The sequence below is a fragment of the Neopsephotus bourkii genome, unplaced genomic scaffold (genome assembly GCF_033783945.1).
Source record: "Neopsephotus bourkii isolate Nb327-2 ecotype Australia unplaced genomic scaffold, CSIRO-AGI_Nbou_v1 NB_1036, whole genome shotgun sequence".
Taxonomy (NCBI): Eukaryota; Metazoa; Chordata; class Aves; order Psittaciformes; family Psittacidae; genus Neopsephotus; species Neopsephotus bourkii.
In genome coordinates, this window is record NW_026901525.1 from 184,013 (window position 1) to 208,806 (window position 24,794).

The window sequence follows — 24,794 nt, forward strand, 5'->3', positions numbered from 1 at the left end:
ATCCCCAGTCCTTCCACCTCTGTTATTCCTCCCATGCCAGTGGCTCCCTGTGGTGCAGCTCTGATTAACAGTGGGTAGACTGATTCTGTTTTGCTGAAGATATCCAGCTCTTCCCAGTTGTGATGCTGGGGTACATCTTCCAACACAACGCAGCCAAAACCTGCCCCTCAGCTGGGCAATCCGGTTCCTTCTTCAGCCAAAAGCCATATGAGAGGTCAAGGAGTGAAGATTCCTGAGGGTACTTTTATTCCTGTGATGCACAGAAAGGCCTGGTTGTAACAGGAATTAATCCTGCCAGGTTCTCAAGTCAAGCTCCCGAGCTGCTGGGAGGCTGAACCTGGGGAAAAGGAAAGACCATTTCACCATGGGATCAGCTATTCCAGCCTCCCAGACTGAATCACTGGTTTGAGCTTCCTACAGCATTGTCACAACCTTTCCCACTTCACATGGCTGTCAGCAACTGCATTTCTCAGGGGGTAACCAGCCTGTAGCATCAGTATCAGCAGTCGCATGCAGTATTTTGATACCCCATTGGCCTCCCCAAGGGAGGAAATGTCTGATCTCTCTGTCTAGAATACAAAGACTCTTTAGGGGGGAGGCATTTCTTGGGACACCTGATTAATTGGAGCCGTTCTGGAGATTTGTGCAGACCAGATTTGTTCCAGGTTTGGGAGACCAGCGGGGTTTAGCTGCAGCGCTCTGCAGACAGCCCTGGCTGCCTGTAAAGCAGCTCTGGTTTGAAGCACTGTTTTCCTGAAAGGAAAACTCATTCCTCCATTCAGTGGATAAAGCACACACTGGAGGGGCTGGCAGAGTGGCTGGAATAAAGGTCACCATCCTGCAGCCTCCAGCCAGGACTCGGAGCCTTCCACCACCATAAAGGAAAATACAAAGTGGTTTTAGGGTAGTAAAGGACCCAGCCTTCCTCAAGCCTCACGCATCTCCCTAGACCCACAGAGGCACTTTGGATGCATGGACCAAAATGCTAGATCCACTTCTATTGCACCGAGCAGACTCTTGGAGAAGGGACAACAGCAAGAGTGGGACCCCCCCTGGAGCAGAAGGATGCAGAGCATAGCACCCACCACCCACAGCTCGCTAAGCCTTTCCAACACTGGAGAACCCCTGGGGAGATGCTACCCAAAGTTGTGCATCTTTAGGCCTTGCTTTTGCGTATGCTTTAACCACTGGAGTTTTCTCTTAGCCTTATGAGGCCAGGATTGCTGTCTGCAGTTGGAGAAACTGAGGCAAGGAACAGGGACCTGATCTCCAAGATGAATGCTGAGGGCTGGTACACTCCTTCCTGAGTGATGCACAAATTCAAACCCAGTGATTGCTGCCAGCCAGACCTCAGAGAGGATGGAGGCAGAGGTTTGGAACCCTCTTCTTCCTTTTCATGCACAAATGTGGCTTTTGTGAGACTAAATAGAGAGCAGATGAGGTTCCCCACCCCTTTCCTCATCTCTGTCATCGAGAAATAGCCACCATGCTAAAAAGTCAATGCTAGAGAAGCATTGCCCAGGCTCTGATGTTCGAACAGGGAGCAGCTGGTTGTGGGCTGATGCAGCCCTAACTGCACGGTCACAGGTGAAATTGAACAGAGATTTCCTTCCTTGACCTCTTTTCCAAAGCCTCCCTCCACCAGCACCTGAACTTCTCTGAAGACATCCATTGGAGACTGGTTTGGGTTGGAAGGGACCTTAAAGCTCCTCCAGCTCCAACCCCTGCCATGGACAGGGGCACCTTCCATTGGAGCAGCTTGCTCCAAGCGCCTGTGTCCAACCTGGCCTTGAGCACTGCCAGGGATGGGGCAGCCACAGCTTCTCTGGGCACCCTGTGCCAGTGCCTCAGCACCCTCACAGGGAAGAGCTTCTGCCTAAGAGCTCAGCTCAGTCTCCCCTCGGGCAGGTTCAAGCCATTCCCCTTGGCCTGTCCCTACAGGCCCTTGTCCAAGCTTCACACTGGTTTATCCAGCTTCGCCTCCGTGGTTTTCCAAGCCGGGTCCCTGGCTGTGCTGCACGAGGTGAGAATTAAAGACGGCCAGGCGCGCACGTGCTCGTATGTTGGGACTTTAAAATTTATTCCAACATGCTATTTTTTTAAAAATAGGCTCAGACCGAGCAGTCAATCTGAGCTGTAGTAAAGGCAATGTTATACTTGTAAAAACTTCTCATTCACAGTACAGATGTCATTTACAGAAGGGTCACAAACATCAAATACTGAGGATTTTATCTTTTTTTTTTCTCCCTTTTTTTTTGTTGTTTTGTGGTTTTTCTGCTTTTTTGGGGTTTTTTTGTTGGTTTTTTTTTTCTTGTGGTTGGGTTTTTGTTTTTACATCAGACTGTGCTTTTACCTGCGTTTCTTGGGTTGTTTTTTTTTGCACTGCTATAACCATACAGACATCGCGAGATGCAAGTGTAGAAACCGGAGGTCAAATAAAATTACAGGCAAAACTACCAAACCCCATTGGACGCTGTACATATTTACAGTACCGTTTTTGGAATGTATTGCCATTTGAAGAACATATAGAAACTTTCTACAGACTATTCCACTTACAGAATACATACACCTTTTAGAAAAAAAGGCAAATATTTATCTTACATGAGACCATGTATATTAGATTTGCGTTACACATTATTCTTATTCTTATTATTATTCTTTTTTTTTTTTTACATTACATTTACTAAAGTGATCTCGAGTGCCATCATATCTCAGGAATGGAAACAGATTGGGGGGGTTATGCCATCAGGACTGGTTTTTTTTAATTATTTTTTAATTTTTTTTTGTAAATAATTTACAATATGGTTTTCTTTGTAAATACTGTGCAATAGATGGAGATATTAAAAAGGAAAAGAAAAGAAAATAAAAGAGAAAAGAAAAAAGAAGAAAAAAGATAAAGAAAGAAAAGAAAGAAAAGAAAAAAGCACACGATGAAACCAAATCAGGAAACGAAAAGCTATTGTGAGAACAGCAGGAAAGGGCTAGATCAAATTGTCTAGGATTTTGCATGAAAACTGGAATCATCTGAATGCATGCCCAAGTATATTGCTTGTTCAGGTGCTGATTCTGTGAACGGAAACCAAACTCTGGGTAACAATGAAAGCTGGCTTAAGGGAAAACCAATTGGTTTGCAGGTTTGCTGGTGGAGGTGATAGGAAAGCAATGGGATGTGGCTGGTTGGGGCTGATATTGCTCCAGTGGAGCTGATGGGCAGTGACTGAAGGGTGGTTGGGTGCTTTACTGACTGCAGGTAGGCATCCCCCAGCTCGCATCTCCTGCCACATCCAACCCCAGGGCTCTGCAGAGGTTGGCTTTGACCAGTGAGCCCAAGCACTAGCCAAGGCATGGAGCTTTATAGACACCAGTGCTGCCAATGTCACCCCTTAGGAGCAGGTGGTGAAACACATTTCTCAGTCATAAGCTGTAAAGTCACAGCTACTTCATCGTTACTTTTAAGGGTTTCCTGCTGCAGTTCCTGGGTATCCAGCCAACAGCCTGTGAATAATTGGAGCTGATAGAGATCTGCTTCAAGGCATGGGGTCGTTCTGGGGAGCCAACTGCCTCCCTCTCCTTCTCCCATGGTCTGCAAGATACCGAGCTCTGTAGCCTTGATAAAAGAAGCTGAATTCATGCTTAAGCACACAGAAGTTACTGAAACTCCAGAAGTGCTTAAGCTGAAGACAATGTACAAGTGCTTTATTAGCTCTAGCTATAAGGCTTGGTACTTAACGTGACTGCTTCAAGGAGTTAAGAACATGGGCTAAGTACTCGGTGCAGAATGATTTCTTGGATGCCAGAGCATCCGTTTGCCATTGAGTACTTGCACTCATGAGAGCTACACAAACAGCTTACCAGGGAAGGAAATATCAGAGTGGGGTTTTGGCTGATTAACCAGCTACATAACAAAGAGGAGCAGCCAGTCTCTGGAGGCCACGTGCCCTCATGGACTATGCATTTAAGAACCTCTGCCATAAGGAAAGCAGGGGGTTTTATTTCCATGTGCTGATGGAAAGGAAGGGCTGCGATCTGGTTTTTTAATTTCCCTATTTGCATTATGAATACATTCTCCTGCAAATAATACTGCTAATTGCTCTGCAAACTGTCTGTACTGGTACAAACTTCACCACCCCTGCAGAAAGTAAAGCAGGATTTATCATCCCTACTTTGCAGACAGAAGTGATATTAAAAGCTGTGACCTGCAAAGAGCTTTCACCAAGGGTGACATGGGGAAGCCAGTGGGTGCTCCAGGTTGGAACGGCAGCCACCAGTGATGGCTGGGTCTTCCCCCCTGTTCTAACACACAACTCTATGACAATCAGTGGGGCTGCATCACTGTGCTCCTTGGCTGAATATGAGGCAAAGGGGAGACACGAGTTGCACAAGGTCACACTATGGTTTCACAGCAGGGCTGGGGCTGCCTTCGGGGACACCCACTCTGCCCACAGACAAGATGCTGGTGCCGGTGCAGAGAACACTCTTCCCATGGAGCTCTGAGCTGTCAGTGTGAGAATTAGCCCTTAAATATATGTAAATATATATTTGTGATCCTTTTTGCCTATCCAATAGGCCATATTGCGCCTTTTAGGTACAGCATGAAGCACCATTTCACCCCAGCCAGAGCCTCCCCCGCTGTGCCTGCAGCCACTCTGCTGAGAAACCAGACTGGGTTGAGACCCAGATGGGAGGTTTGCCCATCTCCTGAGTTTTCAGCTCTCCCTGTGTGTGCCCAGTCCATGACTACCAGGGGGTTGGTATGGGATCTGTGGGCAAAGGCATCCGGATGGTCACACGCACCAGTGGCTGCCAGTATGGATGCTCTGCAGCTGTGATGCAGAAAGCTTCAATTCATCTTGATCTGCTGGAAACGCTTTAGGTAATAATAAGAATAAACCACAAAAGCAAGAAACCAATGGAATGACTTCAGGGGTTTGTTGGGCTTTTTTTCCCCCCTCTGTCCAGAAATGACAGAGGGAAAAAAAAAAACCACCCCACCATCTAAAGTATGAACAGATCAAGGATTCAAACAGAGTTACAGAAAGAAGCCGAGCAAATTTGATCTAGCCCAAAGCTCATGTCAAATGCACCTAAACAAAACCAGGACTCTGAGTGCACAACTGCTGCATTATTTTTCTTTATGTACAATTTCAATATATATAAATATATAGATATAAAATTAAATACAAAAAGCTACCTTGGAATAATGTTAAGAGTGTGACAAGGGTAAGGGAGGCGGCAAAGTGGCAAAAGCCAGGGAAGTAACAAGTGGTGGAGGGTTCCCAGGGATGCTCACACTGAGCAGTCCACTCTGGGTCATCTTGTTATTAAGCACATGCTTAAAACCTGAGTAGGATTTAAGCTGATGCTTAAGAGTTTCACTGAACAGAGCTGCTTCAGTGAACTGAACTCTCAGACCCTGCTCCTGCCCTGGGATCTGGTCGGGCTTGAAAGCAGGACCAGCTTCCAGGCTTGAGGCCAAAGAGGGAGAGATGGGAAAAGGGCAACTTGATAAAAGTGCTAATTAAGGTATAAATGGGTTCTGGACATTGTTTTGGTCAGTGTCACAGCCTTAATGTTATTTCCATGATATCTTCTTTTGTACTTAATTCCCTTGAAGAGAACAGAAGGAAACCCCCCCAAAAAATCACAGAAGATCATTAAAAAAGGTCTATTATTTGCCCGTGGAACGGGAACAGTTCATCACTCACCAAGTCTGGCAAAGGGAGATGTTCTCAGTCAGGGGGTTCTTTGATTTCTTTTCTTTTTTCTTTTTTTTTTTACTTATTTTTATTTTTAGTTAAAAAGTGTATCACGTACCCGATAAACCAGAGCAGCCCTGAAAGAAAGAACTGCTCCACCGCTTAAATAGCAATAGCTTTTTCTGTTAAAATAAAACCCAAAAAAAAGAGGTTTGTACAGATTCCATAAACCAGAAAACCCTCTGAAGTAGTAAAGAACCTGCCGTCTGCTAGGGCAAACACATACGGAACAGTTGTATCTTAAAAAGTGTATCAACATGACAGAGAGGAATGGCTCCATCGGGTCTCTCTGTATTTGGTATCTATTGGCAGTAGAGGCCATTGCTCTGCTACGGATGGTCATAGTTGAAACTCTGCTCTGCCAGAAGTTCCCGTGCATGCACAAGAAGCTGTTTGCAAACACCAACCGCTCAGCATCGTCACTGGTTGCTTCCGAAACACCAAAAAAAATAGGGCCCATCTGCACCAGAAGGACTGCGCTGGCGACGTTCAGCTTAAATAAATAAATAAAGTGAAAACAAGCCACGGAGTTACTCATGGGTTACGGAGCCTCAGGCGCGCAAACGAGCAGAGCACAAACTCCTCCTGCATCCCTAGGGCGCAATGAAGCCGAACCAGCAGGAGCAAGGCGGGGGATAGAGGGAGCTTGTCCGCCACTAAAAAAATGACAGAGGAAAAATGGTTGCAAGGCTGAGATTAACTTCGTTGTTTGAACAGAGGGAGGGTGCTTACAGAGGGCTCCAAACCCCACAGAAGAAGGGGGTCAGGCACGGGCAGGACTTTGCCGGGCGGCCGCGCGCAAGGGGTGGGAGGATTAAAGCAAGCAGGAGGCCGGCTCGTCCAGCGAGAGACACCATTCCTGGCACTGGGTCTACATTCGATACATCCCTGTGTTCTTGCAGGTAAACCTTTGAAGAAGAACCTTATTTTTCTGTCCCTTTTTAGGAAAGTGCTTTGATGGGTTCTGCAGGAGGGAGGAGGGATGCTCAAGACTCATTTTCTCTTTTGAGTGACAATTTCTCTCCCTGCGAAGGAACCTCCCCCTACTCAAGGAAGTGCTAGTTTCATTTAGCTCAGGGTAAACACGTTTCTCAAATGTAAAGCAGTGTCAACTGTTTAAAGCACAACCATAGGCAAACAGAGGGATGCGAGAAAAAAACCAAGCACTTTGGGAGAATTAAATAAAGCATGTAATAAATACTAATCATAAACTTCTGTACACAGGAGCAAGGGTTTGGTTTGGTGTTTCTTTTTTTTTTTTTTCTTTTTTTTAATCATTTAATCAATATAAAAGAGTTTTTCTGTTTTGTTTTTTTTTGTTTGTTTGTTTTCAGTGCATCTTCTTCCTCTTAAAATGCTTAACCCTTTCCTTTCTGCATCTCTCAGGCCCATCATTACGCACACCGAAATGGCAAAAAAAAAGACAAAGGTCTAACAAACCCCTTTCCAAAAAACTGTAAAAAAATATTCACAGCCTCAAACAGTTTTGTACATTTCAAGCAACAAAAGGTATAGAAAAAGGCACAAGTAACTGCATACATGTGGAGATAATACCAGACTGGGACAAAGAAAACCAGGAATCTTCCATGGGTTTGGTCATTCACTAGAGTGCTTCTTATAGCGATGATTATACTAAAGGAAATAGTGTTGAAAATGTCTGTTGATTTTACATTGGAAGCCTAAAGGTGGAACAGATGGTGGAGGCTTAAGTACTTCCGGTGTTTTCATCCACCTTCTTTTGAGTTTGACCTAAATCTGCGTGCTCTGGGTGTGGACTGCTCTTCCTGGAGGTTCCCCTTTGGTGACTGGGCTCTCCAGAGAGGTTTCTCCTCCGGCTGGAGAAGGGTTGGGCGTGCGGATGGCTCGATGAGGGCTCTGAGAGGCAGCCGGTGCTGCTGCTTCGGTCCAACGGCTGCGAGGGGACGTCTGAGATGAAAGTGCAGGATGATTCAAAAGAAGTGCTCGAGCTGCCAGATTGCTTCTTGCCCGGTTTTGTCAAGGGTTCTTCCCCGCTCGTCGAAGGCTTTGGAGAGTGCTCGTGGGATGCGCTGGGGCTGGCTGGGGATGCCGAGCCGCCTGCCTGCTCTGCGCGGCTAGACTCAGCGAACATTTTTACCCTGTATTCCTCCTGGTCTGTCTTTTGCTGAAGCTCACTAGTCCTCATTTTCTCTTCTAAGTAACCACTGCTCGTAAGCTCTGGGGACAGTGTGTATTTAGAAACCTTTGCAACCGGGGAGACGGATGCTGATGATGGCTCCGGCGGGACCTGTGGTTCCTCGTCCCTTTTAGGAGCTTGGCTGAACTCTGCAAAGCTGCTGCCACCAGAGGCAAAGTATCCCACTTGCAGGGACACGACTGAGCTGGGCACCAAGCTGGGATGGGTGCTCGGCCTCGCCTGGACCATCTGGATGCCCCCAATGGGAATCATAGGATATGGGGTCCTTGTGAGCTGCTGCGAATGCAACGGGAGATGGCTGAAGACATTCTCCTCCCCTCGGCTGGGAGCGTGGACGTGTATTTCATGAGGTGCCTGCAAGGGTCTGGAGCAGACAGGCTGCGTGATGCCAGGTGAGCATGTTGGGCTTCTTGTTTCTATCTTCTGCACCAGAGAGGGAAAAGAAACAGCTGAATCAGTGCAATGCACAAGTTACAGCATTAGCATCATTCATGTTCACTATAAGGATTGGGGTTTTTAGTATTTCACTCTATTTGTGGGAGATTAATCAACTGAAGAAGACTCGGAACCCCAAACCTTTAAGGTAAGGAGCAATACGGCCCACAGCATTTGCCTTCTGTGGATAAATATGCCCACGGTCTGTTGGGGCACAGATCCAGGGCTTGATGCAGCCTTGGATCATTATAAAATCATAGAATGGTTTGGAAGGGACCTTTAAAGGTCACATAGTCCAACCTCCTGCTACAAACAGGGACATCCTCAACTAGACCAGGTTGCTCAGAGCCCCGTCCAACCCAACCTTGAATGTTTCCAGGGATAGAGCATCTACCACCTCTCTGGGCAACCTGTCCCAGTGTTTCACCACCCTCAGAATAAAAAGATAGATATGATATCTAGTCTGAATCTACCCTCTTTCAGTTTAAAACCATCACCCCTTATGCTATTATCAGAGTTGCCTCTGAAAGAATGGCAGAGGATGCCAGTGCTTCCTGCCATCAGAGCTGCTTTGGATCTCTTTCAGTGCTCTGAGAGCCCAGAATAATGTTATCTATTTTTATTAGGATCACATCCTTACAGCTGCTAATTGACGGATGGCTTGTACAGAGGGAGACATAGCATTAACTCTCATTTGACACAAAGCACACCCATCAGTGTGGTCCCCACCACCACCCTCATGGTGTGGCCTGTAGAAATCAAGTGTTAAGACCCTATCATTTTACCTTTTCCTCTTTCTCTCTCGGTGCTTCACATAGTTTCCTAATGTACATCATGGAGAGATATGTGGCTAAACAGAAATGGATTAATTAGTGATGAGGTTATAACTAAACCCCTAAACAGGACTCCCAAGAAGAGGAAGCAACAGAAGTTGAAATCAACCTTCCATTAAGATGGGGTTAGCTTTAAAAGTTGAAGATTCACTGGAGGGTATGCGTCTTTGTAGGGTTATGGAGAACTGATTGACCCTATGGGCTGGATCTCTATGAAGAGGCAACAGAGGAAAGCAGCAAAAGAGAGCAGAAGGGAGAGAAAGCAAGAGCCGCTGAAGATAGTGCATACTTGTTCAGCAGTTACAAGCCCAAACACTTGCTAAATCTCACTTATCCACATAAAGCCTTGGTAGAATCACTATGGGTTGCTGGGACACCCCCAAACAAATTGTCTCAGTGGTGCAACAGCCACCAGCCCAAGAGACTACCTACTGCAAGAGGCAGTAGGAAGAGAGATGGTCATGGTCAGGCCTGATGCAGAGCGTTGACAGAAAGCCTTACACTGAAGCTAAGATGAGACCATCTCATGGTTTTGGATTTGATAAATCCACCTCTGATCTTTCTTGTAGCCTTAGCAGGAATACAGTTCTGCAAGGAAAGCCCAGCTGTCCATCTTGCTAATAAATGGAAAGTTTCCTGTTCAAGTCTATCATTGCTTCGGAGGCACATGAGAAAAGCAACAGTGATGACTGTGTGCATAAAAGGAACAGGAAGATGGAGCAAAAAGGTGTGAGAGTTTAAGTTACAAGGTGTGAATGGGCAGATAAGCAGGGGTACACCATACTGTCTTCTACTGTTGACTAGGGAGCTTAGGGGATTTGCTACAAATAGTGTCAGTGGGCAGTTTTCCTGCTAGAGATGCTCTAGAGCTGAAGGACTGGGGTTTCCACAGCCCAGAGATTTATCACAAGAAAGGAAAAGTTAATAGACAGGAAAGGAAAAGAGCATTAAAGTAAGCAAAAGTCTAAGCTTAAACCAAGGGATTTTCTCTGAGAAGGTAAGACAAATACTCAAAGTGGAAAGCAGAAGGAAGAAGGTACGTTATCATAGACATGGAAGAAATGCACACAGGGCAGCGTAGCTTTCTGGAGAAGACCTGGGTCAGCATCTGCTGTGACAGGTTCTCCAGGGCTTTTACAAAGGCCTCTCTCTTCCGAGTGCAGCCCATAAGGGCTTGAGTCTCTCCTCACACCAGTTTCACAGCAGAGCAACTCCAATAGCTGAATCTCATGTTCATCAGCATGAATTACAGCAGATCCAGGCTCTTCTGTAGAAATGAGAAACGTTCCACCAAACCCAACATCTAATTTGCCTGGAGAAGTGGGAGGAACATGCAATTTTCCTTTACCCATAGGATTTGATATGTCCAGCAGAGAGATTAAATCATTTTCTGGACCCAGTGGGATCCACCTCTCTGTGCTGAAGAGAGAAGTGAGATGAAATCAGAGATGGCCAAACAAGCATTCCTCAGCAGTTCATCTAACACAGTCGGTTGCCTATGTACATAGCCCAGGAGCCAGCAGGAGAGCTCAAAGGCCAGTTCAGCTCTCGTTCAGTGGTTTCACTGACCGGAGAAAAATAGCCACAGCTTTCCCCCAGATGGTGAAATCTCAGAAATGGGTATGAAAATCTGAGGGGAAAAAAAGCTTTTTAGTGACAACTAGTCATTATTAAGGTCATCCTTACTGCTTGGCTCAGCAGGAGACCGGTTGGGTCAGGAGTGTGAATAACCCCTTGGAGAAGGGGCAATTTTATTTCTCTTCAACTGAGACAGGCAGGACCACATGGGTGCAAAACCCATTGCTGTCCATTGTCACTTTTCTCTGGGTTACCTGTGACCTGTTACCTGTTACCACAATCAGAGTCACTGTGCACTTCTGCATTGCAACCTTCATTAAAAAACAGACCAGAGAATGTACTGCAGGGACTAGAAGGCAAGAAGGGCTTGAACTTACCAGCTTGGACTCATAGAGCTGTATGTTTTTGCCAAAGAACCTGTGAGGTAGAGGCATCGAAGATAATATCCCATGCTGGGCTTGATATGAGCTTTGAACTTGGTCATCTGCTGCTGATTTGCTAGTACCAGGCAAGTCCTCTTTCCCAGGGGATGGATACCGAGACGGCTCGGAACAGCCTGGAGACAGGACTTTCTTCAGCGATAAATATCTGACTGACGACATCTCTCTGCTTGGCGACGAGTGCCTCGCAGGGGAGACCTCTCCTTCTGGTGGAAGGTATGCTCTTGGGGACAGCTCTCTTCTGGGGGATAGATGCCTGCTGGGCGACAGCTCGAGTCTTGGTGACACGCATCGCAGTGGAGATGCCTCCCTCCTGGGAGAGACGCGTTGGCAAGGAGACAGCCCTCTCCCTGGGGACAGGCACCTCAGAGAAGACAGCTCTGCAGTGGGTGAGAACCGCTTCGGTGAAGTTTCATTTTTGGTTAATAGGTGCTTTCTGGCTAGCATTGGTCTGCTGCTGCCACCACCTCTGCCAGAGTCCTGGCTTGGAGACCACCTCTTTCTTGGGGAGGTGTCTTTTGAGGTTGCCAGGTCCATAACTAAGGCCATCTGTGGCCTTGTGACAGACTCCCTTTCAACAGAAGCCAATTGCTCGGTGGAGGTCAAAGCTGGTCTGTGGAGACTCAAGAAGCTGTGGCACACAGCAACGTCACTGCTGTCTGCTGACCACTTAGTTTCCAGCCCTGAGGAGGAGGCCTGATGGCCTTCACCTGCTTTTTGGCTGCTGGAAACAGTTTCTTGGGCTAAGGACAATGCTGTTTCGGTGCCTTCCTCTTGAGAAGATGGAGAGCCAGCTGAAGAGTGCATCAGGAGGGTGGTAGGTTTGCCTTCTGGCAACTTTAAAGGTGGCTCATCTTGGCTCTCCTCTTCCTCCTCATCTTCCTCATCTTCATTGTCATCATCCTCATCAGATTCCTCTAGGTCTGAAAACTGGTGTTCTTCAATTGGCTCAGATCCCTCCCGCCCCTCAGAGTCCTGGAATAGGTCTTCACTGGTTCCTGAAGGAATAGGCAAACAGAAAACAGAGAGTGTAAAAACACACATACAGGGATTATTTTTGTGCTAAATCTGCTCAGAAGTTCTAAGAGGACAAGAGGAGAGAGGACCTGGCTATTTCATAGCTTCTTCTGACCACTGGTTGCAATGGTGCCTACAAAATATCTCCAGCTGCCAAAATACAGGGAAGTTACTGGGATAACCTCTCCCATCCTCCACATGTTGGGCCTTTTCCTGCCTAGATTAAATGGAAGCTTAACATTAGCAAGACAACTTCTTGGAAAGCAAACAAAAGCATTGAAAGAACCTCTGTGGATTTTCCCATCTTTTGATAAATTCCAACTATGTTGCTTTGTAACAGAGGAGTTTGGAGTCCGGCTGTGCAAGGCCTTGCACTGGGATGCTTTTTAATAAGAGCTTTTAAATGGTGAGGAGTCTACAAAAAGCAAAGTCTAAAGGGTTTGAAGTGTGCAGGTAAGAACACAGCATCTCCCTTCTACTTGAAGGACCAGCAGAAGCTGTCTGAGATCGGTACCGCGCTCCCAAGCAGATTGGTGCAGCATCACTCACTGCCCTGCTCTGGCTAATGAAAACCTGCATTTCCTCCTGCCAGATGTGCACTGGTCCTGGCAGAAGTGCAAGCTCAGCCTGGAGAGGTCCATCGGGAACAGCCACTGGATGTCACTGTAGCCCAACAAAATGGCACTGTCAGGAGGTTTCCTGCAAGCCCCCACGGCTCATGAAACACTCACCAAGGCGATGGGTGCAAAGCTGGTGGCACACACTCTATCCCAGCTTTGGAAGGAAGGAGAGTGCCTGGATGCTGCTCTGACACCTGCATGAAGCCGTGTAACTAATTGCAGTGCTGCTGGCCTCTTTACCCCGTCAGTTCAGCCTAGGACACTGTTTCTCCTCTGATGAATGCTGAAATGGTTTTCCATTTAGAGCTGCCATCTGTCAGCAGGACAAGCCGGAGGGGAAATTAAACAGAGCTAATGCTGAGGCTGGAACCACACCTGCCTGCAGCAGGCAGAGTGGTTTTCTGAAGGGGACATGGCCATACTGTAAGAAGTCACTGTGATCTAAGGATAAAAAGTCCCATTTTGCTTACTCCAAATAGCAGGGGCTTGGTAATTAGTGCTCATGAAAGTCTCAGGCATTACCACTGCAATAAGACATCTATTTTACCATTATCCACCCAAGAAACAGCCTGAAACGCATCCCATTTGCTCCCCACCCCGTTTCAAATGTATCTGTAACTAGTCTGCAAAGCAAGAAATACTTCAGGACTCCTACAGCATCAAGACAAAGCCATCAGCTCTGCACCAAGAGGCTGGTTTTGTGAAATGCTTGTGTGATGATGGTGTTTCCTGGACCCAGGATCCAGTGGCGGGTTGTTTGCAAACTCCCCAAGGAACCGAGTTCAGAACAAATATTATTCCAAACAACCAGCTGTAGGGTGAACTGAGCATATTTCTTGCTTGGCAAAGGAATGCATTTCACTACTGGAGCTACGAGCTTGTCCCTGTCTCTGGCTTCGGGGTTGCGGATGGACAGGCAGCTATAGCCTCAGCCTCCACTGAGTGGCTCCGAGAGCCTTGTCCTGTGTGGTCTCCTTTTTAGGCCCCAGTCACACAACAGGCACTGGCCAGGTCAGAGAGCAAGGGCAGAAGTGTGGACTTAGGGAAACGTGAAGGCAGCTCGGCACTGGGGACTTGTTTGCATTTGCCACTGAGGGAAACAGTGAGCCCTAGGCCAGCCCAAAGGGAATTGGCTTTGGCATCCTAATGCGCTTCTTGCAGGCAGAAAGAGAGCTCAGCTCAGCTCTGAAATGCATCTTCCTGAGCTAATGGGCTAAGAAAGGGCAAATCAGGAGGAGACAAAGGGGGAGACATGGAGGAAGGAAGGAGAGAGGGAGCTAGTGAAAATGTGCCCTGTTGATGGCTTTGTTTGAGGGTTGCATTTCATTACATGCCTGTTAGTCTAAGGTTATTCTACCAAACCTTCTTGTGCAATCACACCAAGCACAGACAATGCAGGAGTGAAGGATACTCAAATCTCCTTTTATAGTAACACCCCTCACTTTCTCCTGCCCCTTAAACAGAAATAGAAACAATCAGTGAAATACAACTCTAGTTTAAAATAATCCAGGGAGCTTTAGGAACTGCTGCTCCCTCCCAGCCTGCCCCCAAAGGAAAGCACGGCAATCTCCCTGCACTGGTTTGTGACACATGGAAATAGTCTTCCTTTTTTGCTATTATTGTTATTGTTATTTAATTAAAATAGTCCTTTCTAGGCTCTGTTTTAAGCCTCTTTGCAAAGAAGGCAGAAGATACACCGTGGTTACACAGAGGAAGGCTCTTTGCAAGCCACTGCTCTGAGAACAGGGGATGTGTGATGCAGCTGTGATCTCGGATTTCTCATGCACCTTTCTTTCATCCAAATAGCTCCAACCATTCCAATACAAAATGCCATCTTCTGACCATCTTCTTGGCTGCTTTATTTAGTATTTACTTGGCATTTGTGAGTAATGGGCCTCCTTACTCTGAGGCAAATAGCTGAAATCTCAGCAGAAGTCAGTGCTAACTTTAACTAGGTGATAAAGAACTTGGAAGGGAAGAAAGGAAACATCCTCCAATACCAGGCCTTCCCATTTCCACCTTTCTGCATTCCTTCCTGGCAGAACGTCCCCTTTACACAAACACAAATGGTCTTCATCAATGGGAGGAAATGGAGACTGTATATTTTCTGTAATGCTACAATTACACGGATTGCTTGTATAATGCAATGAAGTCCAGACAGCACAACACATTCCAGCGAGCAGCAGCAACAGCGGGAGAGGAGTCCCTAGTGAAAGCTAATGAGTTCCTCCCCTCTGCAGTCCATGTAGGGCCCTCCCTTGCTGGGCTTAGCAGGTGTCCAACCAACACCACGTGTTCAGCCACAAGCAGTCGGGGACCAATGACTTGATGGTGGCCATAAAAACAGTCCCCCAGCTGATGCTCCCATCCTTCCCAGCTGAGCTGGGATGCAGAGCAGACCTTTCTTGGGCTTTTGCTTAGACCTGCTCTCCCCATAAGGCCAAAAGGCTGAGACCAGCTCAGCTTCATCACCTGCCAGACCTCTGTTTTCACAAGCAGAGTGCTCTTATGAATAGGCTTTCAACACCCTGCTGAGTGCACTACTATTAACCCTGTATGAGCGCAGGGATGAATGACTGAAGGAAATGATGAATGAAAGCATTCCCCTGGCCTGGTGCAGTGAGCCTTTGCAGTTCTGTCCTCAGAAACCTGCAATTACGTGTAACATAAATAGGACTTGTGATTTGCAGGTATTCAAAAGCAAAACTCAATTAATAGGATTCATTAGTTCTAATTGGCTGTAATGGAAAGGTTTAAAATAACAGTTGTTCTTTCCAGAGCTGTGCAACCGACATTTCAGGAGCCACTTTCCTCTTTCCCTATCTAGCTTTGAGCTGCAGAGGCATCACTGATGGGTGGTACAACAGCAGGGAGAGCTTTCTGGAGACCACTGGCTAATCAATTCTTTTAAGTGAGTTCCTGGGCTAGAAAAGCTCTCCAGCAACCCCACACGGGAACAGCCTCCCACTGCTCACCCCACATCAACACTTTTCCCTTGGGGCTGCTACCGCAAAATCCATGACCAGGTTTTCTTTTGGCCACACCACCCTTTGTGAAGGCCACAGCCGAGTACAGCACGTCTCTGCCTGATCAGAAGGTTGCTCTGAAGAGCTGGAGGAAAGCCAGGAGTTCAAGCAGATTTAAAGGGAAGCAAGCCATCCCCTGAGGCAGACAGCACACTGGTGGCTAGGTTATTCTTAGCCTCGGTTAGATGGGAGAGCCCTTTGTCAGTCCCTGCACATGTCAGGAAAGGCACTGTGAAAGGGGGCACAGGTGTCTGGCAATGCCATAGGGCTCTTTATTTCTTCCACCTCCTTGTCCCCTGGCCAACCAGCTGACTGCCCCTGGCCTTAACCAGCCCCTTAGCCTGAAAGGGCACGATGCACTGCACTGGGGATCACTGTGGTCTGGGACTGGTCAACCAGTGGGACTTCTCAGGTACCTCCTCTGTGTTCTCCACTGGCAAGGTGAGCCATGGTCTGTTCAGGTCAAAACCAGGCTCATCAGCCTTCCAAGCCACAGCTGCCCCCAAGCAGTGACCCAAGCCCTGCAGCCCCATCAGGTTGCTCATCTGTGCCTCCAAACCAGGGTGGCCACATCCAATCCCTTCTGCAGGAATGCTAATTCCTAAACTGTGCTCAGCATTTTTGTGGAAGTGTGGGAGATTCCCTGAACCACAGACACCTTGCTGACTGCTCCTCAGTTTAAGTGGAGATGATGCTTTGCCGGTGCCTGCAGATATCATAGAATCATGGAATGGTTTGGGCTGAAGGGACCTTAAAGCTCCTCCAGCTCCAACCCCTGCCAGGCAGGGACCCCTTCCACTGGAGCAGCTTGCTCCAAGCCCCTGTGTCCAACCTGGCCTTGAACACTGCCAGGGATGGGGCAGCCACAGCTTCTCTGGGCACCCTGTGCCAGCGCCTCAGCACCCTCACAGGGAAGAATTCCTTCCTTACATCCAACCTAAATCTCGCCTGTTTCAGTTTAAACCCATTCCCTCTTGTCCTATCACTACAGTCCCTGATGAACAGTCCCTCTCCAGCATCCTTCTAGGCCCCAAGCACAGTGTAATTAATGAGCGTGGAGATACCCCAAGGATACAGCACACTGCATTCCTGAGCTTCAATATCCCAAAACTGAGATTTAAAGCACCTCGGAGGCTGCCCAGGCCCCCCAGCCCTGTGAACCACCTGCACCACAAGGGAGCAAACCCCATTCCCACCAGAGGGAAAGGCACTTTGTGACTTTTAATTACCTCTGAAGCAGGGAGCAGGCGGCACTGGGCACTGCCCATGTCCCAGGAACCAGCCCCTTTCCCAATAAAGCCTCTGATTGACTTGACCCCAGCAGGGGAGCGGGGTGATAAGCGCTGTTTGTTGTTCCTGCTGAGTTAACATTCCCTGGCTCCTGGCTCCAGCACTTGCTCAGCTGATGTTCACTATACAAAAATAACCGTGGCGCCGGGTGTTTTGTGCAGTTCATTTTAACCCATTGTCAACAAACCCTTGCGGGCTGTGGCAGAACGAACCCCACTGATGGGGGAATCAGCATGGTTTGGGGTGAGACACAGTGGGGGTGAAACAGGAAATGAATGGGGGGGGGGAAATGCTAAAGGCAGCCACAAGAGCTGCTTTCATACTGGGGTTTCTGGGGCAGCAGCCAGGCAGGGTCAATGCGGTCGTGCCCAGCCTGCAACACAACGCAAACAAAAAACACCACCCTGCTCCGTGGCACTGGTTTACCCAGGAATAAAGGCACTGTGATAGAGGCAGACCTGTGCTCCCAGAGCCACCCATCCCTCCATAGCCTGTGCAGTGTTTCCTACAAGCACAAACGACCCGCTGGGCACAAATGCCGATGACTCAAACTCAAACTTCACGAGGAGCTGAGGGCTGCTCTCCCTAAAGCTTCTTCCCCATCATCCCTGTGCTGCAGCTCCAGGCCTGAACACTCAGGGTCTTGCTAAAGGAAACAGAATAACAATCGTCAAAACATCTAACTGCTCCCTGGGGACACATAACTGAGCCCTTCACAGCTGTTGGGCTGCAGCTTCCAATAACTCGGGGAAAAGATCCTTTCCTAGCTCAAACAGACATAAGACTTCCCCATGCTCCTTCATCTCCAGCTTGGAAATCTTCCTCACCTTTCCCTCCCAGCATTTCGGATGGAGACAGAAGTGCTCATGGTCACCACACTCCTGCCTGATGCTGCCCAACATCCCCGGAGATGTGCTTGGGATGACTTCAGCTGCAGATACTATAAACCAGGGTGGATATTACTAAATGAGAGAGTCATGCATCCTGCTCAAAGAGCAGGCATATTCCTGCACGTACAGAGCTTTGGCCAGGCTTAATGTGTGTGTGTGCTTGTGCAGAAGTAGGTGAAAGAAATAAGCAGGTGAGTCAGGGTAAATACATCTTCTTGTAAAGCACTCGGAATAATGCCATTAAATGTCAAAGCAATATCTTATTTCAGCCTTGCCAGCTCTTTCCCTACTGAGAAACCTTCCAGATGATTTCTGGCCTGGGTGATTCACCTTCATCCTACCCACAGAAAGGACCCATGAGAGTGAGGGATGCGGGAAGCGTCTGCTCACACCCCATCCTGGTATGCTGAAGTATTCAGCAGTGGTGCAGGGTCCAAGCTGGGCTTGCCTGCAGGGACAGAAGCAGCTCCTGCATGCACCAGTCCCTCCAGATACAGCCCAGGTTTGCACTGGTAGTTTGGAGTCTTCTGGGATCAGCCCAATACAGGAAGATGGACAGGTCCCTGGAAGATGATCCTTATGGAAAAGTCCTGCTCCAATGACCCTTTCAGGAGGAAGGTATCCTCTGAATCATTAATACTCCTGTATTGCTGGAGCGCATCCCCTCTGCAAGAGCATCACCACAGCCTGCACGGGCCACGCACCAAAGCATCACCCTCATGCTCATGCTCATCACTTCAGCTCCAGTAAAATATGCTGTCACATCCCAGCTGAGGTGCTGGGACTGCTTTTTCTTCTCCACCCACCACACTGTGCTTGCAGCAAAGTCAAGGTTCATAGCCTTACGCAATGCATCCTTACGGATGGGTCTTGTTTTGCTGCTTTTATGGCCAGGAGAGACCCAAAGCACATCAGGGAGACCCTGAACTCCCTGCCAGAGATACCCCAAGTTACCAAGCAGCACCGTCTCATGCCAATAAATAGATCTGCTATTTATTCTTATGTGTATAGCCCATATGCAGAGCGCTGGATCAAGCTAAGGATGCTCCCTGCTCTTTACTCTTGTCTGCAGCCAGCCAAAAACCTTCAGACAAACATCCAGAACCCTCAGCAGGGAGACACAGGCTCACACTGTCCCATGGATGCAGCACCCCAGGATGGCCCCAAACCCACCCCCTGCAAGCAGAAATTCACTGACTCATGTGCTGGAAGGAGCCTGAGTGAACAAAACCACTCCCCATCTTTGAAAGGGTGACCTATGGAGCACATCTCCTGCCTGAATGGATGCTGCCCTCTCTCAGCAGCAAGAGCAGGTTTATAATGTGAAAGATTTTACCTTCTTCGGCTTCCAGATCCACCAGTGAAGATACCAACACGCCCATCTCCTGACATTTTTTGCTGTGGGCCTTTGACTTCATGTGTTTAGTCAGATTCCCTGAAAAGAAGCAGAAAACATATTTTGCTCAATATGGCTCTTTTTTCCCCCATTTTGCGAGCTCAGCAGTTCCAAGTTAATAATTTGGCTCTGAACCAGACAAAGGAGGCCTCTGACTCTCCCCAAACCACTATCCATTGCAAATCCCCTGTGACACAAGACTAAGTCCTCCCTTTCATTCCTCTGCTGCTGCGCTGGGATGGAAGAGGAGGTGCTGGAAGGGTTGTGAGACGTCTCAGGTGTTGTGCAACCTGAAAAAACAGTTGTGGTACACATTTGGGTTTGGAGGCAGGGAAATCCTGGCTTGCTTTCAGCTGTGATGGTGCAGCAATGAAAAATGGTAGGAAAGTAGGGAAGAGAAACGCATCTCAATCTAGTACCACCTCCCACCTCATCCCAGCACACAGAGTCACCTGCCTGGAGGTGAGGAGCTCCTTAGCACCACACGGCAAACTGCTGCTACCAAAATGAGTGCTCAAGATGCCAGAAACAGGTTTAAATCCCCACAACCTGAGCAGGATGGCTCAGATGCTCTGGCAGGCAGTGCCAGGCTAAAGTTCTCTGCTCCCTGAAGCAGGAGGAGTCCTGAGCACCCTCTGTGAAGCCCCATGCACCAGGGTCTGGCAGCATTAATGAGGCTTCATCCACTGGGATGTGGGGGCATCGGTTACTGCTCCAGGATAGTGTGATGGGATAACTCATGGGCACAGCGGCACCTCTCTAATTCTAACTCCCACATTCCAAGCAGGTTAATTAGACAGCTATTAACCCTGCTAATATCCAAGGGAAATGCTGAACAAAGGGGAACCTTTGTTGAGGGGGAAAAGGAGGGTAGAATGCAGAGAAATACAAAGGGTAGGAGAAAAAGGCAAATACGTCCTATTTTTCCCTTTCCTCTCCCACATTTCTTTATGGGCTGAGCTGCTGATAAGAAGAAACCTGGGCTCCTGCTTAAGCTCCACCAAAGGCTGTTTCATATCCCAGCTGAGCCCCAGGAGCTGGCTGAGCACTCCAAGCTCACAGCAGCAATATTGATGTGCCACGAGCCTGTCTGTCAGCCAGCACCTGAGAGCCGGGCTGAGCACAAGGCTGGTTTCTCTCCCCAAAATGTAAGAGGAAAAAAGGGATTCTCACACTTTATTCTACCCTTCAGCTGAGGACTGAGGTCCCTTGGCTGGTATCCTCAGTCTCCCAGTCCCTGAGCTAGGTGGGAGTATAAGAGGGCCTCTATCAACCTCTCCTCCCGGTGCTCTGGATAGTATAAATAAATAAGCAACCATTCATTGAAGCAGAGAATTACCCGTGATGCCCTCCCATCTCAGAAGAGGGCCATAACCATCTAGCTACCAAGTTAAGTTTCTCTTTAACCCATGAATTATTTATTTAGCCCATTTTGTACAAAATGGAATAGCTCCAACAGGAAAGACCGAGAGAGACAAAGGCTGACTATATATCCTTGTGTAGCTGGCACCCATCTAGGATGTGGATTCAAAGGATATTTAATAATTTAAATGCAGCATAGCAGCTCCAATAAGAGAGATGTATTATTTTTCATCTTCATGTCTAAAAACCCTTAGGCCCATGGTTAGGACACTCAGGTATGAGGATGAGGGCAGTTTGACTCAGGTCCTTGCTCCGAATCAGACCTCTCTTTCTCCACTTTGGACCAGGGGTTTTGTGCTAGACCCAAAGCCACTCAGAACTTTGTGTCCAGTTATGGTGAGACAGATGGACACAAGATCCAGTGAACCAGGCCTGGATCCTGGTTCACATCCACAGACCTAGACAAGATCATGCTCTCATGGACACCCCTCATCCCAGTGAATCACCATTGTTTTAAAGTGAAAAAATGCTTCACCAAAAATGAGTCCAAATTGTGGCCTCATGGAACTGGAATTCAATTTTGGACCTAACTAGCAAAAAGGCAAACTGACTCAGTCTGTTGAAATCAAACCCTGCTGCTGCCTGTCCGTCACCCACATCACATCTTGGCTGGCAAAAAATGACCCATCTTTGTGCAGTTACCACAGCAAAATCCCTCACTGGATTCCCTCCAGTGAAAATAAACACAGAAAACAAGCCCAAGTAATGGTGTGAGAAGGGGGGTGTTGGTTAACCTGTGGTCTGTGGCACCTCGGGAATTCAGCTGTGATCCCCATGGTGGGAAAAGCAGGGAGGGGAGGTCCACCAGGCATTTTGGTGCTACCATTATCCTCAAAGCAAGCTCATGAATCCACTGTGTTACATGCATCTGGTCTGGCTAAACTGGAAGGGCATAACATCAACTACTTGAGGGGTGGGTGGATGCAATGATTTGGGCAAGGCTTGGACCTCCCCATACTCAAGGGAAGGATTCTGGTCCTCAGAGGCATTCAGCAGCCACCGTGGCCACTTCAGATGCCCATACACACAATTCCTCCCTATTACCTGTGCTCCAGTGCCATTGGCAGCATATGCACACTCTACCCTTTTGCTGATGAAGGGCTTGGGCAGATGCAGCCTGCAGCTCTGTGCCCATCCCTTCACTGTACCTCTGCTGTGACTCAGCTCCACCCTGAGCAACAGTTTGACTTGACAAGCCATCACTGTCACTTCCCTTCTTATTGTCTTTCACTGGAGGCAACTGCCCTTGTGCAAGGCAAGGCCATGGCTTCTCCTCTGCCTTCCCCACCCAGGATGCCTGCACAGGCAATGCCAAACCCCCCATACCAATGGGCTTATGTGAAATACCAAAGGACCAATTCATAGCAAGCATTGCTTTCCTTCCCCTTCCACTTTTTCCTACTCTGCTTCCCATCTTTCTTCATTCTCATCCAGTCTGATAAAGCGATACCCACACGCGCTGAGGAGGAAGATAACCCTGCAAAACTCTCCATGCAAATCCCCTTGGTGCACTCCCTATCCATGTCCAGCTTGCTGCCTGCACGCCATGAAGAAATCCCAACAAAACAGGGATGCTGCTATCTTTTTAGGGAAGGGAGACTCAGCGGGATGGATTCTCATCTGCCCTAAGCTTGCATCATTTTAAGGAAGTTAAAAGCTCGAGGCTCATTTACACCATCTGAGAAGTTGAATTATTACCTTGGGAGCAATTTGGAGGACAATCATATTTATCTTATCAGGGTTCTTCTTACAGTTTGTGTTTTTAGACCCCTTAATTAATGCTGGCAGGATTAAATGCTAAAGTCCTTCGGCAAGTTTCCAGTAAAATCAAACACCACTTTGCCTAAGTAAAAGCTGGATAGGAATCCTACAAGGAAGGACTCAAAGCTTCTTGTTGCCTTAAAGACTTCTGGCTCGCAACTTAAAAAAGAAGAACCAAACCCACTGAGCATTGCTTCCTTGGAAACAGTGGGAAAAACATACTTGGAGGAACAAGAGAGAAAGCAACAGGAGGGGAAGCTGGATTTCAATAGCAGAACAGTATCCCAAGCAGGTGAGTGGTCCTCACTAAGGGTTGTTTACCAAAAAAGGTCCCAGATTTAAAATACACTGGCTATATTTAAATAAAGCCAGGAACCAGTGGAAATTGTGACCCCATCCCAACCACTGCTGCACTGGAGGACACACAGTACCAGCACAGCACTCTCATTACCCCTGCTTGGAACTATGCAATAGCGGCTGCTTAAGCTCTTCCATGTTGTGAGGTCTTATTCTGGACTTAAAGCAGCTTAAGTACTTCTGTTGTTCTGAGAAAGCTGGAATTCTAGTGTTCCAAAAGCACTTAAAGCAGCTTCATAGGGACCAGAAGTGATTTCCCAGTTAAATTTAAAGAGGGAAATTAATTTTTCAGAGTATCCATGACTGTATTTTTCAAACGTTAAAGCAAAACATAAGGGACAGAAATATGAAGATCCTTGGAAAAAGTGATCCTGTCTATCCCAGGCATACACCACAATTCCTTTCTCCTCTTAAATGTGAATTTAACACCAACAAAATGTCAATTTAACACCAACAAAAAGCCCCCAACAAATTACCAGCTGCATGATCTCAGCATCCAAGGTGATGCTGATACAGACATTCACAGCTCTGCAGGACTGAAGGGTTTTCATACTCCTCTTTTAAAATGCTAGGCAAGGAGAGCAACAGCTTCTCTTCAAGTAGCAGACTCCCATTTTGCTGTGAGATGCACTCACACACAGAGAACCAGCCACAGGCCAATGCTCTTCATCCCAGATAAACCCTTGAAATAGGTTTTATGTGTGACAGGCTTTGATTTAGGTCTTGGCATGGAGATAGTGTTCCCAGGTGAGACTCTATGAGAAGGAAAGCTTTAATTTATGTAACTTATTAGGCAAAAGATTTCAATTTAAAAAAACCCACTGTTATTATCTTTTATTCTTATTGACTTAGATATTAAAGCTGAGAATCTGAAGATCTGCCTGCCTGCCTCTATTAATAGAGGCTATAAAATGTTAGCCGTCTCCTGGATCAAGCCTATCAGCTTGTGTTAGCCAAAGACTAATCTTCCAGAAAGGTGCCCAGGCTGGATTTGCAGATTTCAAAATACAAGGAATTAGCATATTTCCCATTGAGACTTGTGTTGAGCCTTAATAGCTGCACTGTTTAAAGCAAATAACAGCTAATATTTCACTTGAATTTGCCAGTTTTTTACTTCCAGCCCTCATTCCTTGTTATTTTTTACCTTTCCCTGGGAAGTTACAGAGCCTTTTTGCTCACAGTGTTCCATGTCCTGTCTGGACCACTGGGCCATTTTCTGTTCCCAGAGACACGTCTCACGCCACATTGCGTAAGGGAGCAGGCAGCAAATTCCTGAGGATAACTCCATCCTCATCTCATTGGAGGTTTGTGACATCCCAAGGAGTGGGGGGAACAAAGCCTCCTCCCATCAGTGGCTCCACAGGGATGCTCAGACCCTTTCCCTCTCCCAGCCGCTGAGGAAGGGCCCCAGCACACACAGTACAGGGGCAATCTCCAAATCTCCATCTCAATCTGTGCTGCTATAACAGCAGTTAATTCTTCTGGAGCTTCCAGCCAGTTGGACCTGCTCTGTAGTTTCCAGAGGAGGCTCAGCAGAGCGCTGAGTCTGCTGGAGCAGTAATAATAATAAACTGAGCAGCCATAACCTTGCCTTTAAGGGCTGAGGGGGTAATGCATTTAATACATTAACATGTTCAATAACCTCAGCGCCTGTCATGTGCTGATTTAAGGAACTGAAAACTAATTTATTAAAGGAAGACTATGGCTGAGGACATGAAGAAGTCTGGTGTCTGGAAACTGTGAGTGGACCAGACTATCAAATGGATATCTTCAGCCAACAGGCACCGATGTCCTTTA

At 47.5% G+C, this 24,794-nt stretch overlaps 1 protein-coding gene across 8 annotated transcripts in view; it reads right to left on the reverse strand.

Moving 5' to 3' along the window:
* Positions 1–2,898: 2,898 nt before the first annotated feature.
* Positions 2,899–24,794, reverse strand: part of HIVEP3 (HIVEP zinc finger 3) — a 244,961-nt gene continuing 223,065 nt past the window's right edge. For 7 of the 8 annotated variants that reach the window (XM_061360605.1, XM_061360608.1, XM_061360603.1 and 4 more), the window contains 3 exons: positions 19,398–19,496; positions 11,156–12,216; positions 2,899–8,355 (listed from right to left, as the gene is read on the reverse strand). In XM_061360605.1, the coding sequence (XP_061216589.1) occupies positions 7,462–8,355; positions 11,156–12,216; positions 19,398–19,496 (2,054 nt within the window). In that variant the 3' untranslated portion in view covers positions 2,899–7,461. Of the gene's footprint in view, positions 8,356–9,152; positions 9,218–11,155; positions 12,217–19,397; positions 19,497–24,794 lie in introns of all 8 variants that reach the window. The other variant, XM_061360609.1, reaches the window with a different exon arrangement.